The 23835-nt window shown below is 31.2% G+C and overlaps 4 protein-coding genes across 5 annotated transcripts; 1 reads left to right on the top strand and 3 right to left on the bottom strand.

Annotated features, from left to right (window-relative positions):
- Positions 1-1229: 1229 nt before the first annotated feature.
- LOC115707408 (plant UBX domain-containing protein 4) lies at positions 1230-4228 on the bottom strand. The gene is made up of 4 exons (XM_030635365.2): positions 3852-4228; positions 2523-2787; positions 2150-2245; positions 1230-1874 (listed from the first exon to the last, which is right to left on the bottom strand). The coding sequence occupies exons 1-4, from the start codon at positions 3995-3997 to the stop codon at positions 1509-1511; spliced, it is 873 nt and encodes a 290-aa protein (XP_030491225.2). The 5' UTR covers positions 3998-4228; the 3' UTR covers positions 1230-1508.
- Positions 4229-6194: 1966 nt separating this feature from the next.
- LOC115707405 (uncharacterized protein At4g22160) lies at positions 6195-7173 on the top strand. The gene is made up of 2 exons (XM_030635362.2): positions 6195-6830; positions 6919-7173. Exons 1-2 carry the CDS (start codon positions 6358-6360, stop codon positions 6965-6967), a joined length of 522 nt encoding a protein of 173 aa, XP_030491222.1. The 5' UTR covers positions 6195-6357; the 3' UTR covers positions 6968-7173.
- On the bottom strand, positions 7015-12417 carry LOC115707402 (26S proteasome regulatory subunit 4 homolog). Of its 2 annotated transcripts, none has more exons than XM_030635360.2 (14): positions 11982-12417; positions 11587-11747; positions 11319-11477; positions 10844-10974; positions 10555-10675; positions 10159-10421; positions 9550-9674; positions 9033-9076; positions 8723-8854; positions 8576-8653; positions 7845-7927; positions 7596-7718; positions 7442-7502; positions 7015-7366 (listed from the first exon to the last, which is right to left on the bottom strand). In XM_030635360.2, the coding sequence occupies exons 1-14, from the start codon at positions 12118-12120 to the stop codon at positions 7199-7201; spliced, it is 1788 nt and encodes a 595-aa protein (XP_030491220.2). In that variant the 5' UTR covers positions 12121-12417; the 3' UTR covers positions 7015-7198. The 2 variants fall into 2 exon arrangements, with proteins under 2 accessions (XP_030491220.2, XP_060964384.1); XM_061108401.1 differs by having other exon boundaries at positions 10159-10436; positions 11982-12240.
- Positions 12418-15386: 2969 nt separating this feature from the next.
- Positions 15387-16973, bottom strand: LOC115707404 (uncharacterized). Its single transcript, XM_030635361.2, has one exon. The coding sequence runs from the start codon at positions 16814-16816 to the stop codon at positions 15647-15649; it is 1170 nt and encodes a 389-aa protein (XP_030491221.2). The 5' UTR covers positions 16817-16973; the 3' UTR covers positions 15387-15646.
- Positions 16974-23835: the final 6862 nt, after the last annotated feature.

Here is a 23835-nt window from a genome sequence, read left to right as displayed (position 1 = left end):
ATATTTTTGGACAGTGTTAAAAAACCAATATAATTAATGTTTTTTCCAAGTTTAATATAATTTTTTTTAATTATAATTTTAAAATAATAAAAAATTAAAGATTTTTTTTTTTGAGATATAAGATTTATTTTATTTTATATATAAATAATATCTATAATTATTGGAAGTCTCATTTTGAATTGGCTTGAGCCTACCAAGTAAAGACTTCAACTATATAAAGAATTTTGTTTGGTTCATAATTATCTGATTAATTATGGAAACTCTTAATTATTGTAAGGAAAATATTGATATGACTTATTTGGTGTGGACATTAAGGCTTGAATTTAGAAAAAAGATAGAAGAAAAAACCAAATACAAGTACAATGGTTATTTGACTAAAAATCTAAAATATAAAATAATACACCTCATCAACACCATATCAGTTCAAAATAATATAATTTACAGCATAAATATTTTAAATTTAATTCTCGATTACAGATTAATATATAAATTTAATTTTTAACGGTAATAATATTTAAATTATATTTTTAGAAGTTCTTAAAATATAATTTATTATTATTATCGTCAAAAATAAAACTATACAACTAAAAATTTATGTTGCAAATTCCTTTAATTATTATAAAAATTAATTAAAATATATTTCAAAACTAAAAAAATAGATTTTTTTTTTTGAAAATCATGTATGTATATTTTTTTCTTTTGAAATGGATGCATACATAATTTTTAAACTTATATTTTAGTTAAAAAAAAAAAAAAAAACTTTTATTTTAGATATATTAAATCTTTTTCGTTAAATTTACAACTTTTTTTTTGGGTTCAATTTTTATATTTGTAATGATTTATTAGTTTACTTTTAAAATATTTAAAATATATTTTGATTGATCTTTGTAATCATTCCTTAATTAAAATTATTTTTATACGAAATTTTGCCACCAAAGTTAGGAGAAACTTATCCCAATAAATAATAACAAAATTCACTGGGAAAAAAAATGTCCCAAAAATGTCTTATATAATATATGAAAAGTTAGTATAACGACAAACTCAGCAAAAAATAAAAGAAAAAAAAAACATTTACTATTGGAGACAAGCACATTAAAGTGAGACAATACTGAGTCTTGACCTTCAATCCTGAGTGGCATGCAATTGACGACTCTGGATAGCGATTTATGTTGACATTGTTTTCTGCTTTGAAAGTGGCATACAACAAGTAAAAGAAAATGCATAATAACTTTTATATGTAAGTAAAATATATAAAAAGAATTTAAAAAAAAAAAAACATACAAACAAAAATCCTCCTACCACCACTTTACAATAATCTTTTTTAGGGAAAAAAAAAAGCTTCAGTCTTTCAATATGTAAGAAATACATTTTTTGTTAAATGTATCTCATTTTAATAAATCAACTGCCTTTAAAAACACATCCAGTGTCTTCAGTTGACATAACAGCTTCACATTCTTTCTATATAATTCTCAATTCACATAAGCCAAGCCAGAGCAACAAGAAGCTGGCTAGAATTTCTGGATAACAACCGAATTGGCAAGACCCGCCTGCTCTATAGTTTGCTGTGGGTCGTTCAGAAGCTTGGGAGGAAACCCCATCACCTGCAACTGATAATTTCTGGATTCCCCGGGCCTAGATCCATCGATGAAAGAACGAATATCATTAATGGTATGGTGGTAGTTAAAACGTCCAATCGTGCGGGTTCCATCAGCCAACCTAAGCTGAACTGAAGTTGAGGGAAGTGTTTCATCCACAATGACTGCCGCTGGAGTGGTTGGTGCAGCTGGAGAAGCAATAGTTGGCTCAGCTGAAGCAGAGGTACTGCCTAGAGTTCTTCCCACGCCCTGAAATGGTACTTTTCTCTTCTCTGGCTCCTGCAATGGGAGGAAACGAAGCGATGAATGGTAAAACAAGAATTGAATGCACTTATAACTAAATAAATGCATCTTATATTTGCAATATAATTTCAAACCAGAACTTTTACAGCCTCGCTTGTCAATACCCGGGATGCAGAACAAATTCATTTAAATGCTGACAATTACCTTTAAAGTTATGAATAGAAATTCAATTTCATCCTTCTCATCTTATTCAAGAAAAATAGAAGGGAAAAAAAAGAAAGGGAGAGAGAGAGAACAAAGAAAGTACTCACGGGGCAGTTTTCATTCATCTTTATCAGATTGACATGAATTGAGGACTTCCTATCTGCCGGTTCTAGCTCTTTTGGACATTCAGACTTCTTGATACTCTGCATTTAATTGTAATCAAGAGAGAGAGAGAGAGAGAGAGAGAGAGAGAGAGAGAGAGAGAGAGAGAGTGAGCATTTACACCTTCATAAAGTATACATTGCACATTGCTAAAATATCCACCAAAATTATTATACAGAATGATTCCTAATGAACAACACTTATCAATTCCAGAAAATTAGAGGCATTATTATGCATAGTAACAACAAACACTATTCTTTTGGCAAATGACATTTTGGTCTATACATTAATACCGAGCCTACATAATTTTAAAATTACCTCCAGGAAGTTTGCATTTTCGGGATCATCCATACTCCTCAAAGGGCCATCATTCACAGTGAACCCATTGCTCCAGAAAACAATGTTGTGTACAAGCTGAGGAGTAGATTGAACGGTTTCCCCTGAGAGCAATCTACCAGTGCCAGTAAAGCTCCTTGAGCTTGAAGGCGGAACAACAGGCCCTTCTACAGCTCCCAATTGCCTAGCTTGGTCAAAGATTGCATCCACATCATTATCCTTTGAGGGATCTTGGACAATCATTCCACTGCAGAATTAAGGATAGCAGACATTAACCAACTAAAATATGAAAAACCAATAAAATGATTTCATACTGCATATCAAATTAGATTTAACCATCTATATAGAAATGCAAGCTAGCAACACTCAATCCTGACTGACTGGTATTGAACACTAACTCATGCTTGTACCCGAAAAAAAATATCTGATTAACAGTTTTAGCATCTATCAGAAGTCCTGGTATTCTTTCGAGACTATGTTAAACAGATATTGATATAAAGGAAAAAGAAATCCACTAACATACTTCCCCACAATTCACCCTCCCTACTCTCACTCCCAACATAAAACTAGATGGCCAGCCTGATTTTCAAATAAAGACGGTGCCAATAATCTTGAGAGATTGTCTCATTATCAAACAGAATCGCACAGTAGTTGCAATCCCACAGTCTTGAGAGATTGTCTCATACATATATAAACATCCAATTTTTTGTCTCCTAGGTGTCCTACCAAATTGTCAAGTCAGTCTGTTTTTTTTATTCATTAAGAAATTGGGGACAAGAGACTTCTATTCTATTCCTCCCTAAATTAGTGAGGGTGAAGACATAAATGATAAATCCTAAACTGCATAAGAACAAAATCAAATTGTATGTATACATAATTTCAACATAACAAATTTTAATAGGTTAGTTAGTGTATAAACTAATAGAAGGATATGAAAAGCTTTTTCTTAATCGAATTAATTTGATTTTCTAAGTTATGCTCCCCTCTTCTGCATAAATTCAGATTAATTGGTGTGTATATGGTGGCTTCTCATAAAAAAAAAAAACAAAAAACTATTATAAGCTATGACTTTTCAGTCACTCCCAATCAAATACGTTATAAATTTCGGCATGAACAATTCCAATCTATCTCCTTCTTTCTTTTCCCAAAATATAATATTCAACAAACCCTAATTTTAAATATTTTCAAAATAAGGAATATAAAAATACAATCACGCCCTCAATAACCGAAGCAAAATTCAATATTTAAAAAAAGAAAACAGATATATAAAGATTTGTATAGAGGAACAATAGTAGGATTTGGAAAAAGCACCTCTTTTCTCCGCCGGTGTAATACTCTTGAGGGCCATCGGAATCGCTATCGGAGTCGGCGGAAAGACGATTGAGATCAGAAAGAGTACGAATACCACCAGTTCTACTGGTGGAAGCCTTAGAAGTTCTCTTGTCCTTGGAAGCCATTGATGTTTTTGAGCACTTAAAACATAAACACAGAAAAGCAATCTGTAATCTGTAATGGAAGAAAAAGGAACACTTCTCCAAGTCAAGCACTTTCCCTCTCTCTCCCCGTTACTTCTATTATTCTCTCACTAATATAATACACGCGCTTTCAAGCGCGTCTGTCACTACTGCTACGCGCCTCCTTGTCACGCTGTCGTTGATATTTTTTTTTCTCTATTTCTGGGTAACCAAGATTTTTTTTATACTTTCTTTTTTATTATTATTTTTTTTATGTAATACTTGAGGAGCAAAAAATATTATTACTTATTTATATTGCAAACAACAAATAAAAACATTTAATTTTCTAAGATATCCGTTAGAATAATTAACATTCTTAAGTAATTTATTAATAATGTGTGACAAATACATATATAAATTTTTTTTTCTTTTAATATATTTACACCAAATATAATATTAATTCAATTATAAAATTTTAAGCATTGTATAAATAATGTTATGTTTATCCAAAAAATAATAACATAAAACATTTTTTTATAATAATTTTTATTTTTATTATTATTTTTTATTTTTTTTATTATTAAAATATTTAAATTATATCTATGTATTAATTACTATCCATTATTATAATATAATATGAGGTATCATTAACAAATCTAATATTATATAAGACAAAATTTAGTAGTGTAAAATATTTGACAAATATACCAATTAGAAGCAAAAATAATTATATTCACTAATGATTCAAGGTATTGTCAATCTCTTTTTACTTTATTTATTTACCAATAATCTTTAAACACGTAAACTTGTGTGTCAATTAAACAATTAATTTTATCAACAAACAAAATAAATCTTATCAACATGAAAGAATATCACCGACTCAAGATAATGTTTTTCTTTTTTCGTGAAAGGAAGTTATTCTTTTGTTAATGATAATAAATAATAATAATAATAAAAAAAGACTAAAAAGGCAAGCCCTTAAAATCTAGGAAACAAGAATATAGGTATGGAATATGATATGATTCCACAACCCAACTTTTTCTTGGGCTAAATTGTCTCATTAATAAATTCCCTTCACTTCCAAGGAATTTTTTTTTCAAAAGAACTAATAATAGCTCACATTCACCTATTATTAGAAGTACTATTAAGGTATGTGCCTGTTCATATAATATTTTTAGTCCTCCTTTATTAAACAAATATTGAATTAACAACAATTAAAAAAGGGTAATTCAATTTCTTTTTAAAATTAGAATAAAGAAATGAAAAATATTGTCATTAGAGTGAATTTCGGCCAATAACTTTCTTACAAAAAGTTTATATTGCTATTATGCAATCTGTATTTCAATCTAATTTTCAGTCTATATTTTTTTAAACAATTTGTTAACTTTTTGCTTTTATTTAATTTGGAAAAAGAAGTAAATTTTGACTTAATTTGAGTAAAATGGTATCTCATTCTAAACAAAAAATAAAACAGAGGACATTTTTTTATTTGCTTTCTCAAAATATTTATAGACATGATTATAGTGTACCATATGCATTCCAAAGCCTATATATATATATATTTTTTTTTTTATATATATTAATAGTTGCTTAACACATTATAACCCATAATCTATAATTTATGTCTGTTAAAAAATTTATAACTATGTTTCTGTACTTTTTTCTTCCACAGTAATTATATATATAACTATTATAACTAAATTGAAAGCCAATTTTTGGTAATTTTTATCATAAAGTGGATTTTTTTTATGTAAAGTGACTTACAAGTATCTTATTAGTATTATAAGCGACTAAAATATTTTATCAGCCTCCTCAGCAGAAAATATAAAAAAATTTGAGAAGCAAGATAATTTTTTGTTATTTTGTATTAAATTGTGATGTAGTATTTTTTATTAAAAAAAATTGTAATGCATTAATAAAAATAAGTTAGTTAAAGATCCTTTTGTAATTAGTTTGAGTTTAGATAGGTATACTTGCTATGTAAAGAGAAGGGGTAAGTTGAAAAATGACACTTTTATTAATTAATTAATTAAATTTACCTCTATTAGGATATAAGAGAGTCACATGGAGAATATCTTGAAGTGACAGGGGTAAAATTGGTATAATCTTTGAAAAAAAGGTAAAAATAATACTTTAAAAAAGAAGGTAAAAATAAAAGAAGACAATATAAAAAGGGTATAGAGTATCATTTCGAATAATGAATAGAAGGCCCAATAGTTAAGGCCCATACCATTTAAGGTGTAATTGGGCTGCATCTTCTTCTTCATCTTCATCTTTTAGTCTGCACTAACGAAAAAGTTTACACAAGCATCTTCATAAAAAAGCAAAGAAGAAAAAAAAAACAAAATAATAGCAATCTCTTGATGGCTTATCAGACCAATCGAACCCTGCGAAGCCAGGGCAATCGTGACGAAGCCAACCGTCTCAAGAACGGCATCGACGCCGGATTACTGTCTGGTGCACAGCCTCAAGATATTGACGTCGACGACGTTGATTCAATTTCAAACGTTTCATGGAGTTCCGACTCGGATGAGGCCGACGACTTTTACAGTAAGAAGAAGCGTTTGACTGGTCTCTCGGCAAGCCTACGAGTCTTATCGGATTCGCTCTTGAGAATGGAGAAAGTCGAAGCTGAGCTCAACAAGACGAGGGAGGCTCTTCGGTTGCAAGCTGAGAATCGGCGGCTCGAATCGGAAGCCGAGTTAACTCAAATGATGTTAAGAACTGAATTGCAGATAGCTTCGTTTATTTCACGGCCGATTAACGTTAGTAATAGTAGAAAAAGGAAGCGAATTGAAGAAGAAACGTCATCACAACAAGTTTCAGTTTCTCAAAGGTAAAGAAAAACTTTTTGACTCGTGACTCGGTCTCGTTGTTTTGGTTGGTGAACTCACTGAGTTGGTTTTGATGGCTTTTTTATGCAGGGATGGAGCTTTGCTATTCACATTACTCCAATGCAGTTTGCTATTTTAGTATAGAATTATAAGAACCATGACTCGCTTCTCAGGCTGAGATGATTATTCCATGCAAAAATGTAATGTCGTATTTTCTTACTTGTTTATGATCGTTTTACATGTATTATTGTCGTTTTTCTATGTATTTCATTTCAGTAGTAGTTTTGCTGCTATGATTTCATTTGCTGTCCTAATAAAAAAACTTACAAAACTTCTAGCAATAAAGTATCCTAACTAGCCTAACTTAATCTTAATCAACAACGAGTTGAGATTTCCTTTTCCCGGTCTTCGGGTTCTGGAATCTTGCCTCTGCAATACTCGACAAACCCTTTTGGCGATTCATAGCACTTTCTACATACTCTTTCAATGGCGGAAGAAGGCCTTGTTCGCCATCTCTGGAAGCTTGTCCTCGAATTATCTAACAAAGTTTGACAAATAAGTTTGATAATACCACATGAAATAAACTAAAACGCAAGAGATTAAGATCACTTACCTTGGATGCCCATGACCGCTCAGCTTGTTGACACACTTCTCTGATATCCCTTCCAGACATTCTGTATTTGGCAATAAAACGTTAGTGAAAACAAAAAAAGATGGCTAGCTTCGGCTCAATACTAGTCTAGTTGATGAGTCAAAGTCAAGCTTACTCTTCTGTAACTGCAGCGAGTTCATCTAATTCAGATTTTGTGAGGTGCTTGGCATACTGAGCAGCAATCTCCTGCCGTGTTTGCCGATCCGGTAAACCAAATGTGATGAGTGAATCAAACCGACTGAGGAGTATTCGCAGAGAATTAGAAGATAATAAATTCGGTTTACTCTTCTTTAACACGATAAATCTAAGTGCGAGTTAGAAAATAATCAATCTGGTATATGCCATATTTGAGCCATGTACTTACCTAATCAATGCAGGATCGAGATCTTGTTTTCTGTTAGTTGCAGCTATTACAACAACTTTCTTGTCCTGTTCAAATCCATCAATCTGCAAAGGAAAAAAGGTAACTTGTGTAAACAACAACAAAATATAGCTATCCTACCAACCAAGATGTTACTAAAATTCCTTGTCTGTCTGAAGTGTCGAAACTTCTTTGCTGGTACAATCCCAATGGCAATACAAAACTTGAAAAAGGCTTATGATACTGCAGGGTAGAACCAAACGGCACAGAATGGGATCAAGGGTTGCAGTAAAAGAGGGAGTCAAAAATGGATACAACTCTTGCATCCACATTCTCTCTGGCATAATGCCTAGATTCTTTATACAATGTGTTTGTAAGACTATGGACTGCGCATGAAGTATGAGCAACTCAATTTTATATAGGAAGACAAGTAAACAACAAACACTTCCCAATGGGATAGTCCAAACCAGTACTAAGTGTGAATTATTTTTGTTAGTTAGCACCTAGCAGGGAACTGGAAACCGAAATGGCCAACTCTCAGCCAGGACATTTCTAAAACAGCCCACACAACTTTCCATCATTAATAAAACAGTTCCCCACCTAATTCTAATGTCAAAGATGAGAGGGACTGTAGATAGCACACTGGGATCGTAGCAGCATGATACTATGCTGGTCGAGCCGCCCAGTATAAACTATGCTATTGCATAGAAAATAGATCGAAATCCAAGAAGTACCTGTCTAAGTAACACTGACAGGACTCTACGTGTAGCTTCATGCATTTCACCATCACGGGCAATAGCAAAAGAATCCACCTGCAGTGGTGTAAAAGAAATCAAATACTAACAGGAAAGGCTGCAAAAAATAATGAGAGAAAAACTTACCTCATCTAGGAAAATAATAGCACCCTCAGGGAGTTCATTGGCTAGTGAAAACACCTTTGCTAGCAAGCGTTCACTCTCTCCATAGTACTTTGACATGACAACCTCAAGGGGCACATATAATAATGGGACACCCTGCCAAATAAAGGTAAGTGTTCAATTTTCAGTCCAAAAATTAAGATACGGGCTTGTAGAAATACTTAGGAGCATTAAGGAAGCAAGGCATAACACAACAGAGAACAATAAATATAGCATTGAAATATAAGGAAAATTAAGATAAAAACTATAGGTATAATAGTGACCAGTAGCTCACCGCCTGATTGGCAATGACACGAGCACAAGATGTTTTTCCTGTACCTGAAAATGGAAACATGGTAAGTATGTTCCCCAAAATGAAAATAACTGTGGATTGGAAATGAGATGTTATATTAATTAGCCAGACAAAATGAAAAAGTGAAGTGTGTGCCAGACAAAAAGTTCCAGTGCAACAATTCACAATTGAAGAGCATTTGAGCAAAGAGGATATATAGAGAGAGAGGAGGAAAACTGAAACATTAACTCTAATTTCTGGTCACGAGGTAACAGGTAAACTCTAGTATAAAACCTGGTTCTCCACCAATCCTGAAAACTTGAGATAAAGAAAGTGGCCTAGTACTAGTAGTCCATAAAGCCACTAGTAAGAGAATATGTTCAAACTCTTTCGATAAAAAAAGAATATGTTCAAACTTCTGACTTGATTATTTCAGGTAAATCAATATATTAATTAAATTGATAATATTCTACAGCGTAAACTATTAAATAGAGTACTCTATCTTACTAAAATTATCTACCTGGCGGGCCTTCAAAAAGCACAGCTCGAGGTCTGTTTGATTCAAACTTATGTCGTGTTCCCCGGGCGATATCATCATATACTTCAGGACTTTGTAGAGCCAACAAAATGGTATCTTCTATTTCCCTATAGATCAGCAGCATTGTTGAAACGTACTCAATTACTTTACAAAATATAGATAAAATCATCAAACTTGATTCCAGTCAGAATACATATGACTAGACTACATATTATATGCGAGCATTAATATAATAATTGGCGTCCTAAACTACATAGGCTATTGCATTATGATATGTCTTCCTTTAAGCAACGAGCTATACATTCCATCCCAAATGAATTATAGGTCGTAAATTGATATGTGTCTATGCGCCAAACAGTATTTCACTAACCACAGGACAAACTTAATAAAAACAAAGAGATAATTTCTTTAGTTTCATGTTTTCCTGTGAAGTTTAAATCGAGCTCATCAACAACCTATATTCCATAGCTTATCAAAAATAGGCAATTTATCTACTTTCTCTGCAGAGTACTGGTCAGTACATAATTGAGAAGATAACTTATCCCAAATAAAACATTAACAATAAGATAAAAGTTTGAAAATGCAACATACCGTTTCTGCTGATGATACCCAGCAATATTGTCCCATGATATTTCACTGCTCGTGGAATTCAAATGCGGTTCTTCAAGGCCATAAACCCTAACTCCCATTGACTCAAGAGTAGAAACTAATTTTGATTTATCTGAAGGTGGTGGCATTTGTTTTTTTTCCAATGAATTGTTTTCTCTTGACTTTCTCCCTGCTAATTGTAAAACAGATACAAATGCATCAAGCTCTTTTGCACTCAAGCTTCCATTTTTTATAAATTCAAGTTCCTGCAGTAAGTCATGCTAAGCGATGTGAAAATCAACTAATTCATAAATCTAGTGGCCGTCATCTGCTAAAGAAAAGTGAAAACTAGAACTCCATATGATAGTAATGCCATAAAACTGCTGAAATATAACTCACAACTTTATCTGAAGTAACAAGTGATCCAAAAATGAGTACACATAGATCTCCCTCCCCTTCATTCCCTTCGGTTTCCTTCTGTTTGTCTGGCCGAGTAAGTGTTAGTTGCCAAGATATTGCACTGAAATGATTCATATAGAAACAGTTGACACAATGACAGCAATAGCTAATTTAGTAATTACTCAAAAATGTAATAAAACAAGTAACAGAACATAAATTAAAATGAATAATAGAAACATTAAAAATAGAAATAAAACTAAACAAAAAACTTATCAATAGTTTATATAACCTGTCCCAAGCACGCAATAGCATATCTGATCCACCGCCATGTTGTTCAACCTTTAACCCAAGCTCTGAAACAAGGTTTGCAATTAGCTGTGGAACTTCACACGCAGGAGGAATTTGCAACTTGACAGTTACCTATAACAAGTTATCATAAGCTTCAGTGACCAAAGTTCAAAATTAAATTTAACAAAACATAAAACTCTCACACATGCATACGGATTACATACATACATTCATTTATTGGTTTAAATTCCAATATAATAATACTTGAATAAAATATGTTCTCAAGAAAAACATTTTTTTTAATAAAAGACACAACTTTAATCTATCAAGCTATACACCACTTAAATTAATAAAACCACAGTAAGGATTTTAAGATTTCTAAAACAACATTATTATAAAATGTAGTAAAAATAATTTCTTTTTAAAATCAAGAATTTGGTTCTTTCGGAGAGGATACTCCATTACTGCTCTGTAACCTTTTGTCCCTTGACAGCAACCGTAAAGCGGGGATAAGACCCAGGGCGCATTCCTTTGCTTTTAAGCAACGTTTCAATTCTGTGTCGTTCTCTCTTAGCAATTTCTTCCAGGTCTACATAATTTGCTGGAGAATCTGTTGGCAAAGGTGAGGAAGCAACCTGCGTAGAAATAAACATCATTGCAAATTTCCAAATCATTTCATGAAAATGAATGACACTACAAATAAGTAAATATCAAATGATAAAGAATGAAAAATAGACACACAACCTCGTCTGCATCAGCATGTGCAGTTTGCAGTCCTTTAACTCCAAATAAACTAGCTAAGAGAGCAGGAAGTAGAAGATACAACCCGTTACCATTGGGTATCGAATTGGACCAGCGAATTTCAGATGCATTGGATTGGTACTGGTGGTGGTACTGAACAGATCCTGCATATATTGAAAGTAAAGCTTAAATATTACAAAACAACCTGTAAGTACGTTGATTACACCCAACCACCCCCTCCAACAGAAAAAATAAAGAAAAGAAATTTATAGCTGTGATTATAGAACACAGAAGAATCAGAGTGACATAATCATCATAAAAGCACTCAATGAAATTGGAAATTTTTCCATAGTAATTATAAAGAGAAGATTGGGGTAAAAGAGGAGAGAAGTACGTACGGAGATGGAGAAGGCGTGGATTTGAAATTGAAATGTAGGGGGAGGAGGAAACATGATGAGGAGTAGGGTTTAGGGTTTTAGATGGAGGGAATCTTCGGAGAAGACGAGACGTTTTCACCAGTCGCTCTACGATGCCCATACCGATTCTGCGCCTTACTGATTTACAACTCTGAATTCTGGTCTCGAACTCTCTTTTCTATTTCTCTTCGTTGAACTGGCGCGCAACACACCGTTAGCTGTTATGTCAATGATTTTATTTGTATTAATTATTGTTATTATTTTCTTTCCGTTAGATTAAAGTGATTGATGCCCTTACCAAAAGATAATAATAATAATTATAATTGATGCAGAAAATTATCAATTAACATCATTTGGGTTAAAATTTATTAATCTGCATTTTTCTTACTGATTTTTTATTTTAATCTTCGTTCCTGAACATTTAAAAATTAATTGTAAAATTTACATTTAATATGTTGAATGGGGTTGTCTTCGGGCTATAATGTATGGCATGAGTTATCATATTATGACTCGTGTCTTCTCGGTGCAGTACAAAATTATACATTGTAGCCAGATGACGGGTCTTATTTGTCCTTCTGGTGGTATTCGCTAAGGTGATTTTCTATGGGAAATTTGATTTTTTATGCTTACATTTGGTTAAAAAAAAATTTCTAAACAAATAATAACTAATATTTGTAAGATATGACAACTTTTATGATATCCTTAAAATACCCCCATTTACATCACCACATTTACACCATCGGACCACCCATCGGGCCACCCATCGGACCACCCCATCGGGCCACCATCGGACCACCCATCGGACCACCAATCGGACCCATCGGACCACCCATCGAACTACCATCGGACCAAATCTGCTACCAATATATTTTTTTTATGTTTTTGTACATACAAAAGTAGCATCAGGTGACCATCGGACCACCATCGGACCCCATCGGACTACCAATTTTTTTTTTCTTTTTTTATGTTTTTGCACTAAAAAAAGTATAAAAAATTTGAGAGGGGTATTTTTGGGTTTTAGATAAAGTGGTCATATATAATATTAGGTATATGTAAGTATAGAAAATCAAATTTCCCTTTTCTATTCATAGGCGGATTTAGAGGTGCTGAGGGAGAGCTAAAGTCCACTTTAAGATTTAAAAATATATTAATGTACAATTGTTATTTTTAAATATATACAATAATTAAATAGAATAATTGGTGATTAAAATACTTTAAATTTACACCAAATTTTGAATTTTTTTTGTCTTTTTTAGGTGTATTTATATTTTATTTATTAAAAAAACAAATAAAATATAAGGTTTAAATTAGGATTAAATTTATGACTACTAGAATAAGGAGATATTGTTAAACTATCATTCAACTTAAATTTAACTAGTTATTTATTGTTTTGAATTATATTAAATGTATAACTATGCAGAGTAATTTTTTTAATTTCAACATTTACAAATTGATGCCATGTACTGACATGTGTAAAGAGAGTAATTAAAAGGAGAAATACTAGAAATATATTTCCTACTCTATTTTGCCGTCTCTTAGATAATGCTTACATAATGCTTAGAAAAATGGCATTATTCAAATATTTATGTTATAAAAAAAAAAAAAATACACGTCAAATAACAGAGACAGTTCAAAATAGAGTAGAAAGTGAGTTTAGACTAATTGAAGTTGAAAATCATAAATAGAAGTAACTTTGATAAAAATTATATTTTTTTGTCATATATTTTGTTGATTTACACACGAAAAAAAAATTAAAATATTTTATAAAACTACAATAAAAGAAAGATTTTACGGTTTATTTATTTACATATATATATAATGTGTAAAAAAATATATAAATTTTCAAAATGGAAAAAAGATTTTTTTTATAGCTTTTTATTAATTTCTGGTAGTTTCTAATTTTCAACAACAAAACAATTGACATTTTCCAATAAAATTTAAAAAGAAAACATAAATATCATATTTTTTACAAACTATGAAGTCCATCAAATATGATGGGAATCATCAATTGGGCCATCAAATGGGGCCTTCTTTAATCTTTACTAATACATTAGTGGGCCGCCAAAGTTTCTTAAGAAGGCCTATTATTGATGTCTAATCTCCAGAGGTTGTATAGTTGAGGGGAAAGCATTAATTTTAGTAAAAAGAAACACTCTCTCAGCATAGTAAGGCATTGGGACAATAGAAAAAGTGAAAATGGATATAACTTTTGAAACTTTTGTAGCCAAATCAGGGCACTGAAATAATATATGTATTGAGAGTGTTAACATTAACATTATCATCGTTTCAAGTGAGAAAAGAAATACCCTTGTTTGTTGCATTTGGGTTGGCTGGTTGAGTTAAGCAAAGAAGCAAAGCCAGTGACTTGGTGCTTAAGTGAAGTGAAAATAAAAATGGTTTTGTCTCACAAAAGATGGGGTGAGTCATTTGTGGATAATACTGATTTTAAATTATATAAAAACATGGATTAGTAAGTCAATTCAAAGCAACTAGTTTAAGTCAATTTTCAAACCCTCCAAAGTCCAAACTAAACGAATTTAACCACCGAAATACTAAATATATAATATGTACTGAAAAGTAGTAGAGTACAAATTCAATCTCCTTGTCTTTTCTTCTGTTTACGTTTTTTCTTGTACCAAATAAACACGATGAAAATGAATAAAGAAAGAATTGTACTCTTTTTTATTATTTTATTTCCCTTCTTTAGAAATATGTACTCTGTTTTTTTTAACATTATTTCTTTCATCTTTATGCCTAAAAAGTATCAATATAAACCTCAAAAGATGAATGGCAATTTCGAAATAAGTGTTTGTAATAAAGCTACACAAGTCACAGATTCAAGCTTTCTTCTATTCACATGCCTTGAGTAGAAGAAGGACAGATCAGCAAATATGGTTTTGATTTTGAGGAATTACTCACTCATCTCTACATAGAAACCACTTTCAACTTTCTATACTACTACTAGTAGAAGTAGTCATTATTAGAAACGAAAAATGGGTATGACGAAGTTGTGATCTAATTTAATTTATGAGGTTCATCGTTGAGATTCAGCCTCGGGAAATGAATATATAACTTACACACTTGAGAGTTTTGTCCAAAGACAAAAAAGAGGTTTACTGAGGAAAGAAAGAGTGAGTCAGAAACTTTAGATGATAAAATAAAAGGAAAATGATATACATTACCATCTTTTTGGGTGGGTTGCACATGAAATATTTTTAAGTAGAGATTGCTCATGAATGTGAATGTGAATGTGAATGTGAAATGTGATACCTTACCAATCAATTAAATAAAAACTCCGCATGCTATGCTTTGCATCAAGATTCAACAATTGTAACCAAAGCTACAAACTTAAACACTCTTTGTCTCATAAATAAAATGAATCATAAATAATACATAAACAAATTAATATTATTTATAACAAGTTATATTAGCAAATCCCACCGTTACTATAATTACAGGTACATATGATAAACTTTTCTTTTTTTCTTAAAAAATAAATAAATAAGAAGAAGAATATAGTCCTTCAAAAATCGAACCTTTTTTTCCCTTAAGCTTTGAATATAAAAAATTAAAATAGTAATTTATATTATATGTTTTAATGGGAGATTAACAATATAAGATAAGTAGCTAATTAATTAAGGGTTAACTTAATACACCTTCTTAGTGAAAAGACTCCGGAGATTAAAAAGATTTCCACCGTTTCCGACACTACTAACACCGCCACCGCGGCCACCACCTCCGCCGCCGACTTGGCCACTGCTTCTATTTCTTCCGTTGATACCGCCACCTTCACTGCCGGTGACAGCACCATCACTAGTGCCAACACTCATCAAAGCACTATTCTCATTACTTCTACAACTCAAATGATTTCTATACCCAATACACATCGGAACATTAATATTCAACACTTTAGCTTTCGTAGCACCACCAGCACCGGCATCGGAGGAAGCTGCTACGCCTTTACTCCGGCGAATTTCGGATACTTCTTTTTTCGCTCCCTTTTCCCCATTCCGTACCAAAGGCTCAACGGTTCTACCAATACCACCGCCAGGAGTTCCGGCTCCGGCTCCACCACCACGCCTAACTTGCCAAACTGGGCTGCTCCGGCCCAAATGAACTCCGGCACGACTTGGACTGCTCGGCCATTTTCTGGACTTTGACTCGCCGGCGGAGTTGCTCCGGGAACAGGGTGCGCTATTTACCTTGCGTGAACCGGGAGCTCCAAACATTGTCTTGGGTCGGGTATAAGCATTACCGGCGGATCTACTCCGGGAGAAAGGCCATATATTGATGTTCAACTCGGCGGCGGAACTCGTTCCGGTTCCGGTCTTCCGCTCCTTCTTCTTTTCCTTATTACAATCTTTACTATCTTTATCCTTATTACTATTATTATTATTATTATTAATATTACTATCTTCTGATTCACTTTTGGTGCTTTTCTTAAAAATATCTCTCCACCGCTTCGACGCGCTCAAAGGAACAGCCGATTCGGCGGAAGAAATCTTGGGTCCGGGTCCGGGTCCGGATTCGGGTTCGGGTTTCGGAGGAGGAGGAGGAGCTGGTTCTGGTTGGGGAAGATGGGGTTCGGATTCAGAAGGTGGATCTTTGTGTTGGTGGGAAAGAAGGTGAAGAGGGAGTAGAAAGCCATCTACGATAAGCTCGTCAGCCGATAAGAGATTGGGCTCCGGAAAAGAGGGGTTTCGGACCATCCAGAACTCGAAGTCGGGTGAGTTTGAATCGAAGCTGATTCCTCTTCTCCTTACGCTATTGCTGGGAGTCAAGGTTTGGGCCTCCGGAATGATTATTGGGCTGTCCATTCCCGGGCGGTAGAGGAGTTGAGAAGTTTCTTAGTTTGTTTCCTATGTTTAGAGAGAGAGAGGAAGAAGGAGGAGAAGAGTAGAGGTGTTTTCAGGGGGAAGTGACCCTACTAATGCAATAAATAAAGAGAATTAAACAAAACAATAGACAGATATATTATAGAGAAGAAGAAGAGAATAGAGAGATGGTGTTTTATTTATTTATTTATTTATTTTAATAATAAAAATTTATTCAAAAAAAAAAAAAAATAGAGAAGTGGGGTCCATAGTACATGGAAGGAGCAATGTCATAGGTTAGGATTAGAGAGATGATTTGGTGGTGTAGTTTGAATGTAGAAGGATAATGCTCTTTTTTCTCTTTCATAATATCTCTATTTCTACTCATTAATTAGAATAGATAGAATTTGTCCAACTATTATCTTTCATCTTCGTAGATTTTCGCCTATCTCATTTTTTTTCTTCTTAAGTATATACTTCTAACTATAAAAATACTTACAAATAGCCTCATTCAAATATTTTGGTCTTTTTTTTTAATGAGCAATAAAGATTAAAGATACTTCTAAAAATTTGGATAATAAATGTAAAAATTTCTGATAATGGTTTTAAAACCATTAAAATAAATAAATTTAATAGAAAAAAAATGACAGTTGTAAAATTTTGGTAATAAATTACAATCCAATATCATTAGGGTCATGCAATTTATTTTAAAAACATGCTATCTTTTTTCTAAAAATTTGAAAGAACAATAGGGTAAATCATAAAAATAATTATATAATATACTATGAATCTAATTAAGTCGTAAATCTCTCATCCCCATAGATAAATAAATATTTAGATAAAAAGATATAAACTTTTATAAATGTTTCTCTTTATACAATTTCAATATATATTTTATTGAATATATATATAAATTGATAGGCATGCGGAAATGGTAATAATATCAAGGATTATTGCCTTAATAATTTATTAAAAAAAAACATGGACTATCCATTAAATCGAGACAAATTCAATTATGCCATAATGATGTTATATCTGTATTCAAGAAATTTTTTTTATTAACTGAAGTTAAGAAATTTTGATTACCACTATTTCTCATAATTAATGAGGATGTGATAATATAGCCCCGATATAAGATTTTTGGCATGAAGTTAATGGAATTCCATATGTAACATTGTACATATAGCTTTTTGTTTATTATTGTTATTCTCTTATTATTATTAACATGATCATGACTTTATTAACATCTAAACAGATTATTAATACATCGAACTTAACCACAACCTTTTGCATATTAATTGGATATACTTCACTATAATGACCCATTTAGTAATGTAGTTTACTTACTTTCATGTATACATAAACACACTCTTTAAACATAAGTAGACTCAACAAACCTTGATTTAAAATTTAAGTTAGTTGGTTTAGATTCGAATATATATAAACTGTTTCCTTTTTTTCTTAATATCAATAAATGCTACAAATATGATGTGTACATATTATAACAACACATAACATGTTATAATAATTCATAAATTTTTTCAATTATTATCCTAACAGTCTATGGTGAATACCTATAGAGAAAAGTGTGAAATCTCTTCACAATTAGAGACGACATTATCAGCACACTCTACTATTTTTGGGGGACCAACCTATAAATTAATATTATAGAACCCATAACTCCATATAACAAAGCAAAAACTCCACTTGTGCTAAGTATATAGTGGTGATTTACTTTTGGATATCATTGAACATTGATTTAGATTGTGATATTTTTTTCTATAATAAATAAGATGGTGTTAATCATGTATTTGGGTAAAATATGAAAATAATTAAATTTAAAAGAAAAGAATGATGTCACGTGAAGTTGCTATCTTTCATGTAGGATGATATGACTCCAATATTAGAAATTACAAATTAGAATGTCTTTCACTAGCGTTGACAATTTATAATAAGCATTATTATTCTTATTATTATTATTATTATTATTATTATTATTATTATTATTATTATTATTATTATTATTATTATTATTATTATTACATATCATAATTCAAACACCACTTGATAATAAAATCCCAATTCAATCTCTTATCAACCGCATCAATTACTATCCATGATTTATCTCAACATATCCATATGAATGATGCTTTTATTTTTTAGTTTTTAGATGATAATGAGTGCGAGCAAACAAACAACAATTCCTTAAAATTAGGTAAGTGCCAATTTATGATTTTTAAACTCTTAACTCATTTCCTACTCTTAATTCATTTAGCCATCTATATTTTTTATCTATAAAATTTGAATGCCTAATTATTTGTGTGGTAAAAATGATTTTATTTCTCTCTTTTTTTCTTTGTAGTCTTGAAATTTATCTTTAAAATATTTATTTGGCATTCATTGTTAACAGTTACAATCCCAAAGGCAATGGTAATGAAGTTCATCTAATAATAAATATAATAAATAAAAGTAATGTAGTGGAATAATTATTTTATTATATTTATTGGAAACCTGAAGATCGTTCGTGGGGATAATTTGTTGGCTAGCTAATGAAATTATTATTTGATACACTTCGTAATAATAATTAAAAAAAATAAATAAAATAAAAACATTGACAAATTCTTATTAATCAGTTGACTTGTTCACTTGAGCAGAGCTGGCCGGGGCTGTAAAGGTACGTTTGGTGGCTTTTTTTTCTTCAATTTTTGGTTGAAAAAACCAATAGATGTATTATATAATGATCTATTTCTACAAATAAAATGTCCAAAAACAAAAATTGACGGCTCGAAAAATAATAGTATGTGGAAAATTCAAACACTCAAAAAAGTAATATATATTAATAGAAATGAGGTTAGTTGTGGTGTGGGTTAGAACATGGGCTACAATAATGAATAATGAATAAGAATGAAAAGAGAGCATGTGATGGGCATAAATATTAGTAATTAAAAAGGGATCACACGGTTGGAAAACTTGTAAGATTGGAATTATGCTACAAAATGACAAACTTGGGTTGGGGTTGGATTATTGGAATTGGATTTGGACCCTCCTCCATAAATATATATTTTGATTATTTTTCAAACCAGGATTCAAGATATGTATATATATTGATCTTCAAATATACCACGAATCTTGATAATAATGATAACGATAAATGATAATGTAATAAGTAATTGGTTTTGCAGTACTACTAGTCAGTCTATATATGTACCCCTATAGTGCTGCTAATGGTGAAGCTGCATGTGCCTATGAATGTGATGTGTGTGTAAATGTAAAATTAAGCTATTATATATCTTACAACAATTCTTATTGCTCTAAGGATATTAATGAGAGTAATATTGTGTTGTTTGTTTACATGTTGGAATTAAATTATTATGTTTGGTTGGATATATATTTAAGAATAAAATGAAATTATTTATATTGTATTGAAAAAATTGTCTGATTTATTAGGAAAGGAGAAGACTTATAAGAGCATTGTGTGAGTAATTTGTAATAATTTCAATGATAATTTAATGTGATTTTATAAATAATTACAATAATAATAATAATTAAATGAAAGGGAATTGTTATTCCATTATAGACCCCATTGTTATTCAATACCATAAATTATTTATCCAACAAAAACATGCACTACTTAGTTAATGAAAGTTTTCACACATTCTATATCAATAAAACATATAATCCATGAAAGATAGTACACATTTCATATATCAAAACTCTTGTGGTGCATATTTGATATTTGTAAAGTTGTTTTCAAATTTTTTGGTCCTCTTATGAAACACTAAATATCAGTTGAGATTTTTTTTTTTTTTTTTCATTTTCTTTTCGAAATACACTTTTATTGCTTTGATTAATTGCATTTGTTTGAAAGCAAAATGATGAGGCATGTGAAAGCAATATATATGTATATAAATATACATATATATTACAAAAAACACACCACCATGAAAGCAATGGGTCCCAAAAAAACCCAAATAGATGGCCTTTCTTGATTGCAACAGCTTCTTTTACCCTTATTGCAAAGCTGTTGGGTGTGTTTAATTAGTGTTGTTGTTGTAGAGACTTGTAGTAGTAGCAGTAGTGGTAGCTCTGTCTCTGTATTAGATTAAATTTATGTGTTTGACATAATAACCATCCATGGCTATAGGCTAGCCACACCCAACTACATTTAATTAGACCCCACTTTCTCTCTATCACTATGATGTGATCTCAATTTTCAATTCTAACGTGATTGTCTCTCTTCTTATATTAATAATGATTATTGATAATGTTTTAATCTATGTCTGATGATTTGATTGAATATATAGGACCCTACTTCTTTAAACTATTATATGTAGATTTTTGCTTATAGTTTTGAAGCAAATAATGCATACATAATAATACCTACTAAATCTATTAAGAAAAACCTTTTTTTTTTTAAAGGTTACTTACTTGGTTATGAGATTCTAGGTCTTTCAGATGCAATAGTGCCAAAACTTAATTAATAAAATTGGTGTTATTTATTTTATTTTGGATGAAAATAGTAATGAGAATGCCTCATAAAAGCTAGGAAGGTAGCACCCGTCACCCCCGACTTGTCACAAGCACCAAATACTCCAACCTTGTTAATAGGGATAAGAATACAAATATATGACAGACACCAAATACTAACGGCCAAGCTTACAAGTGTCGTTTTTCATTTTTAACCAATCATAATTTTTGTCGAAAACCAACAAAATCATTAATGCAATTGGATAAAATATAAATATTGAATCACAACACAAACTCGTAGATATATGTATGAAAAAAGTTACTCCTATCCAAAGGAAAAAAACAGCGCCTTAAATATGATGGTGGGCCTAGGCTCTACGGGCCCATACCCATAGTACAGCCCAATTTTTAGCCCTATTCATATAATGGTACGGACCACTTAGCTAAATTAGGCTCTTAGCACTATGTTTTGGGTTTCCCAATTTTCTTTTTCTTCTTCTCATTCTCGTTCATTACGAGATTGACTTTTATATTTTCATTAAATAGGACAAAGGGTTACTTGTAGATTCCCATTTTTTTAACTTTTTATTATGTTCCTTTTCCTCTCAAATTGTTTCCATCTATGGTTGACTCTCATTCTTATCCTACTTTCTACTACCCAATTATTTATCATGAAATTCAAACTTCAATGAAAGTAATTACTAAAATGTTTCAAATTTTCATTTGAGGGGGGAACAATTGTATTAGTAGAGGTTTGCTAACTGAGATTAGACAGTGATTTAATTAGCTTTTATCTACACAAAAAGAATGAAAACAAAAGAGAAAATGAAAATAAGGGAAAGCATGTGATTTGGGGTGTCTTTTGACATAAAAGACTAAAAAGAAGAAAATAAAAAAAAGAAAAGAAAGGCAAGTGGTGTCAGCTGTGTCTTCTGTTAGAGAAAATAAAAATAAATAAAATAAAGTATTACTACTTTTGGGATTGCATCAAATTGAGAGTATAGTTCCCACACACACAATGCAAACACAAAGTAAAATCCGTTTTTGATTTTAAAAAGACAAGATCAAAAAGCACAATTTGATCTACCACTCCATGATTCTGCCTTTATTATTCTTTTAAATTATCATTTTAATTTAATAGACAGATGGCAAAGAGGGTGTTATAAGGACCCATGTCACCCAACTCATAGCAATTTGTTTAAAAGCAAACGAAAAAGAAAAAAAAGTAAAAAAGAAAACTCTTCAGATTTTAATTTAGATGTCAACCTCATATATGTAAATAATCATTGTCAGTCATGTGATCACAATAATTTAGTGTGTAAGATACCTTTCAATTCATCTGTATATTTCGTTTATTATTAATAATAAAATCAAGAAATATATAGAGCTAGCACATAACAGAATTATGTTGCTAATAATTTAGTGTGCCATGATACCTATAAGAATTAACATAAGTAATTTTTGGGTTCTTCTGAGTATTATCCTATGACAACATTGTTTTGTTTTTACCTTTTTTATTGCTACGTTTGGTGAGAGCGTTGGGAATGGAGAGGAGACCCACCTCAGTACAAAAGAGAGGACGTAAAATTTTTCTAATTTGGTAGGTGGATTGTAACATGTGAGAGAGGAAGATGATAAATTTTACGGATTGGAATTTCTGGGGTCATCATAAAAAGGCTTGTTTGCTAAGAAAAAATAATTTGTTTTTTACTTTATAATTTATTCGAACTTGAATTGTCTATAGGAGTACATATATCATTACATCATCACAAAATTTGCTGATATAAATATTAATGTTCGTGTTTGGAACATTTGAACAAAAAAGGTCCAGAACCTGATGTGATGAACTTATACTGTGTTTGTTACAGTTAAATATAGTAACTTAAGAGATAAGAGTGAAGAGAATAAACTGTCTGCTTAATTTTAGTAAAAGAGAAAAATAAGTGAAATTCACTAAAATTTATATTTATAAAGGTGGAAGAAACAAAAAAACCTTAGTAAATTACTAAATTACCTTCATTAATAACTTTGAAATAATATTACAAAATAATAATTCATAAGAAAAGAATTTATTTATTTATTTCCCTCTTCATTGCAAGAAATTATTTACTTTTCTCCTAAGTTTGGGTGTTCTTTTATTTATATATAAAATTTAAAATTTATTTTTTTTAAAAAAAAAAAAAGATAAAAATATTCTTATGCAAGAAAAGGTTATAAACTAGTCAGTGCATCCTTTTCCTCAATTAATCAAATCATGTCATGATATTCGGTATCATAATAAAGAAAACTCAAAGAATTTTATATTTAACACACAAATAGGAAAGAGACATAATTTACGAGTTACTCAAACGAAAGATTCTTCAACATATTAGAATACAAGAGTAGGAAGATATATATCCATAATAACACCAATATACTACTCATTTCTAGTACACTAGTATTTTCTACAGTAAAACCAAATTAGAGTATAGTGCCATAAACCCGGTAGTACTTGATGGTACATAGAAAAATGTCACAAGAAGTCGAAGTAAAACAATGGCAACACATTTTGAATC

Source organism: Cannabis sativa, chromosome 1 (genome assembly GCF_029168945.1).
Source record: "Cannabis sativa cultivar Pink pepper isolate KNU-18-1 chromosome 1, ASM2916894v1, whole genome shotgun sequence".
Lineage (NCBI taxonomy): Eukaryota > Viridiplantae > Streptophyta > Magnoliopsida > Rosales > Cannabaceae > Cannabis > Cannabis sativa.
Note: the sequence above shows the minus strand (reverse complement) of the source record. Positions and strands in the feature narration are given on the sequence as shown.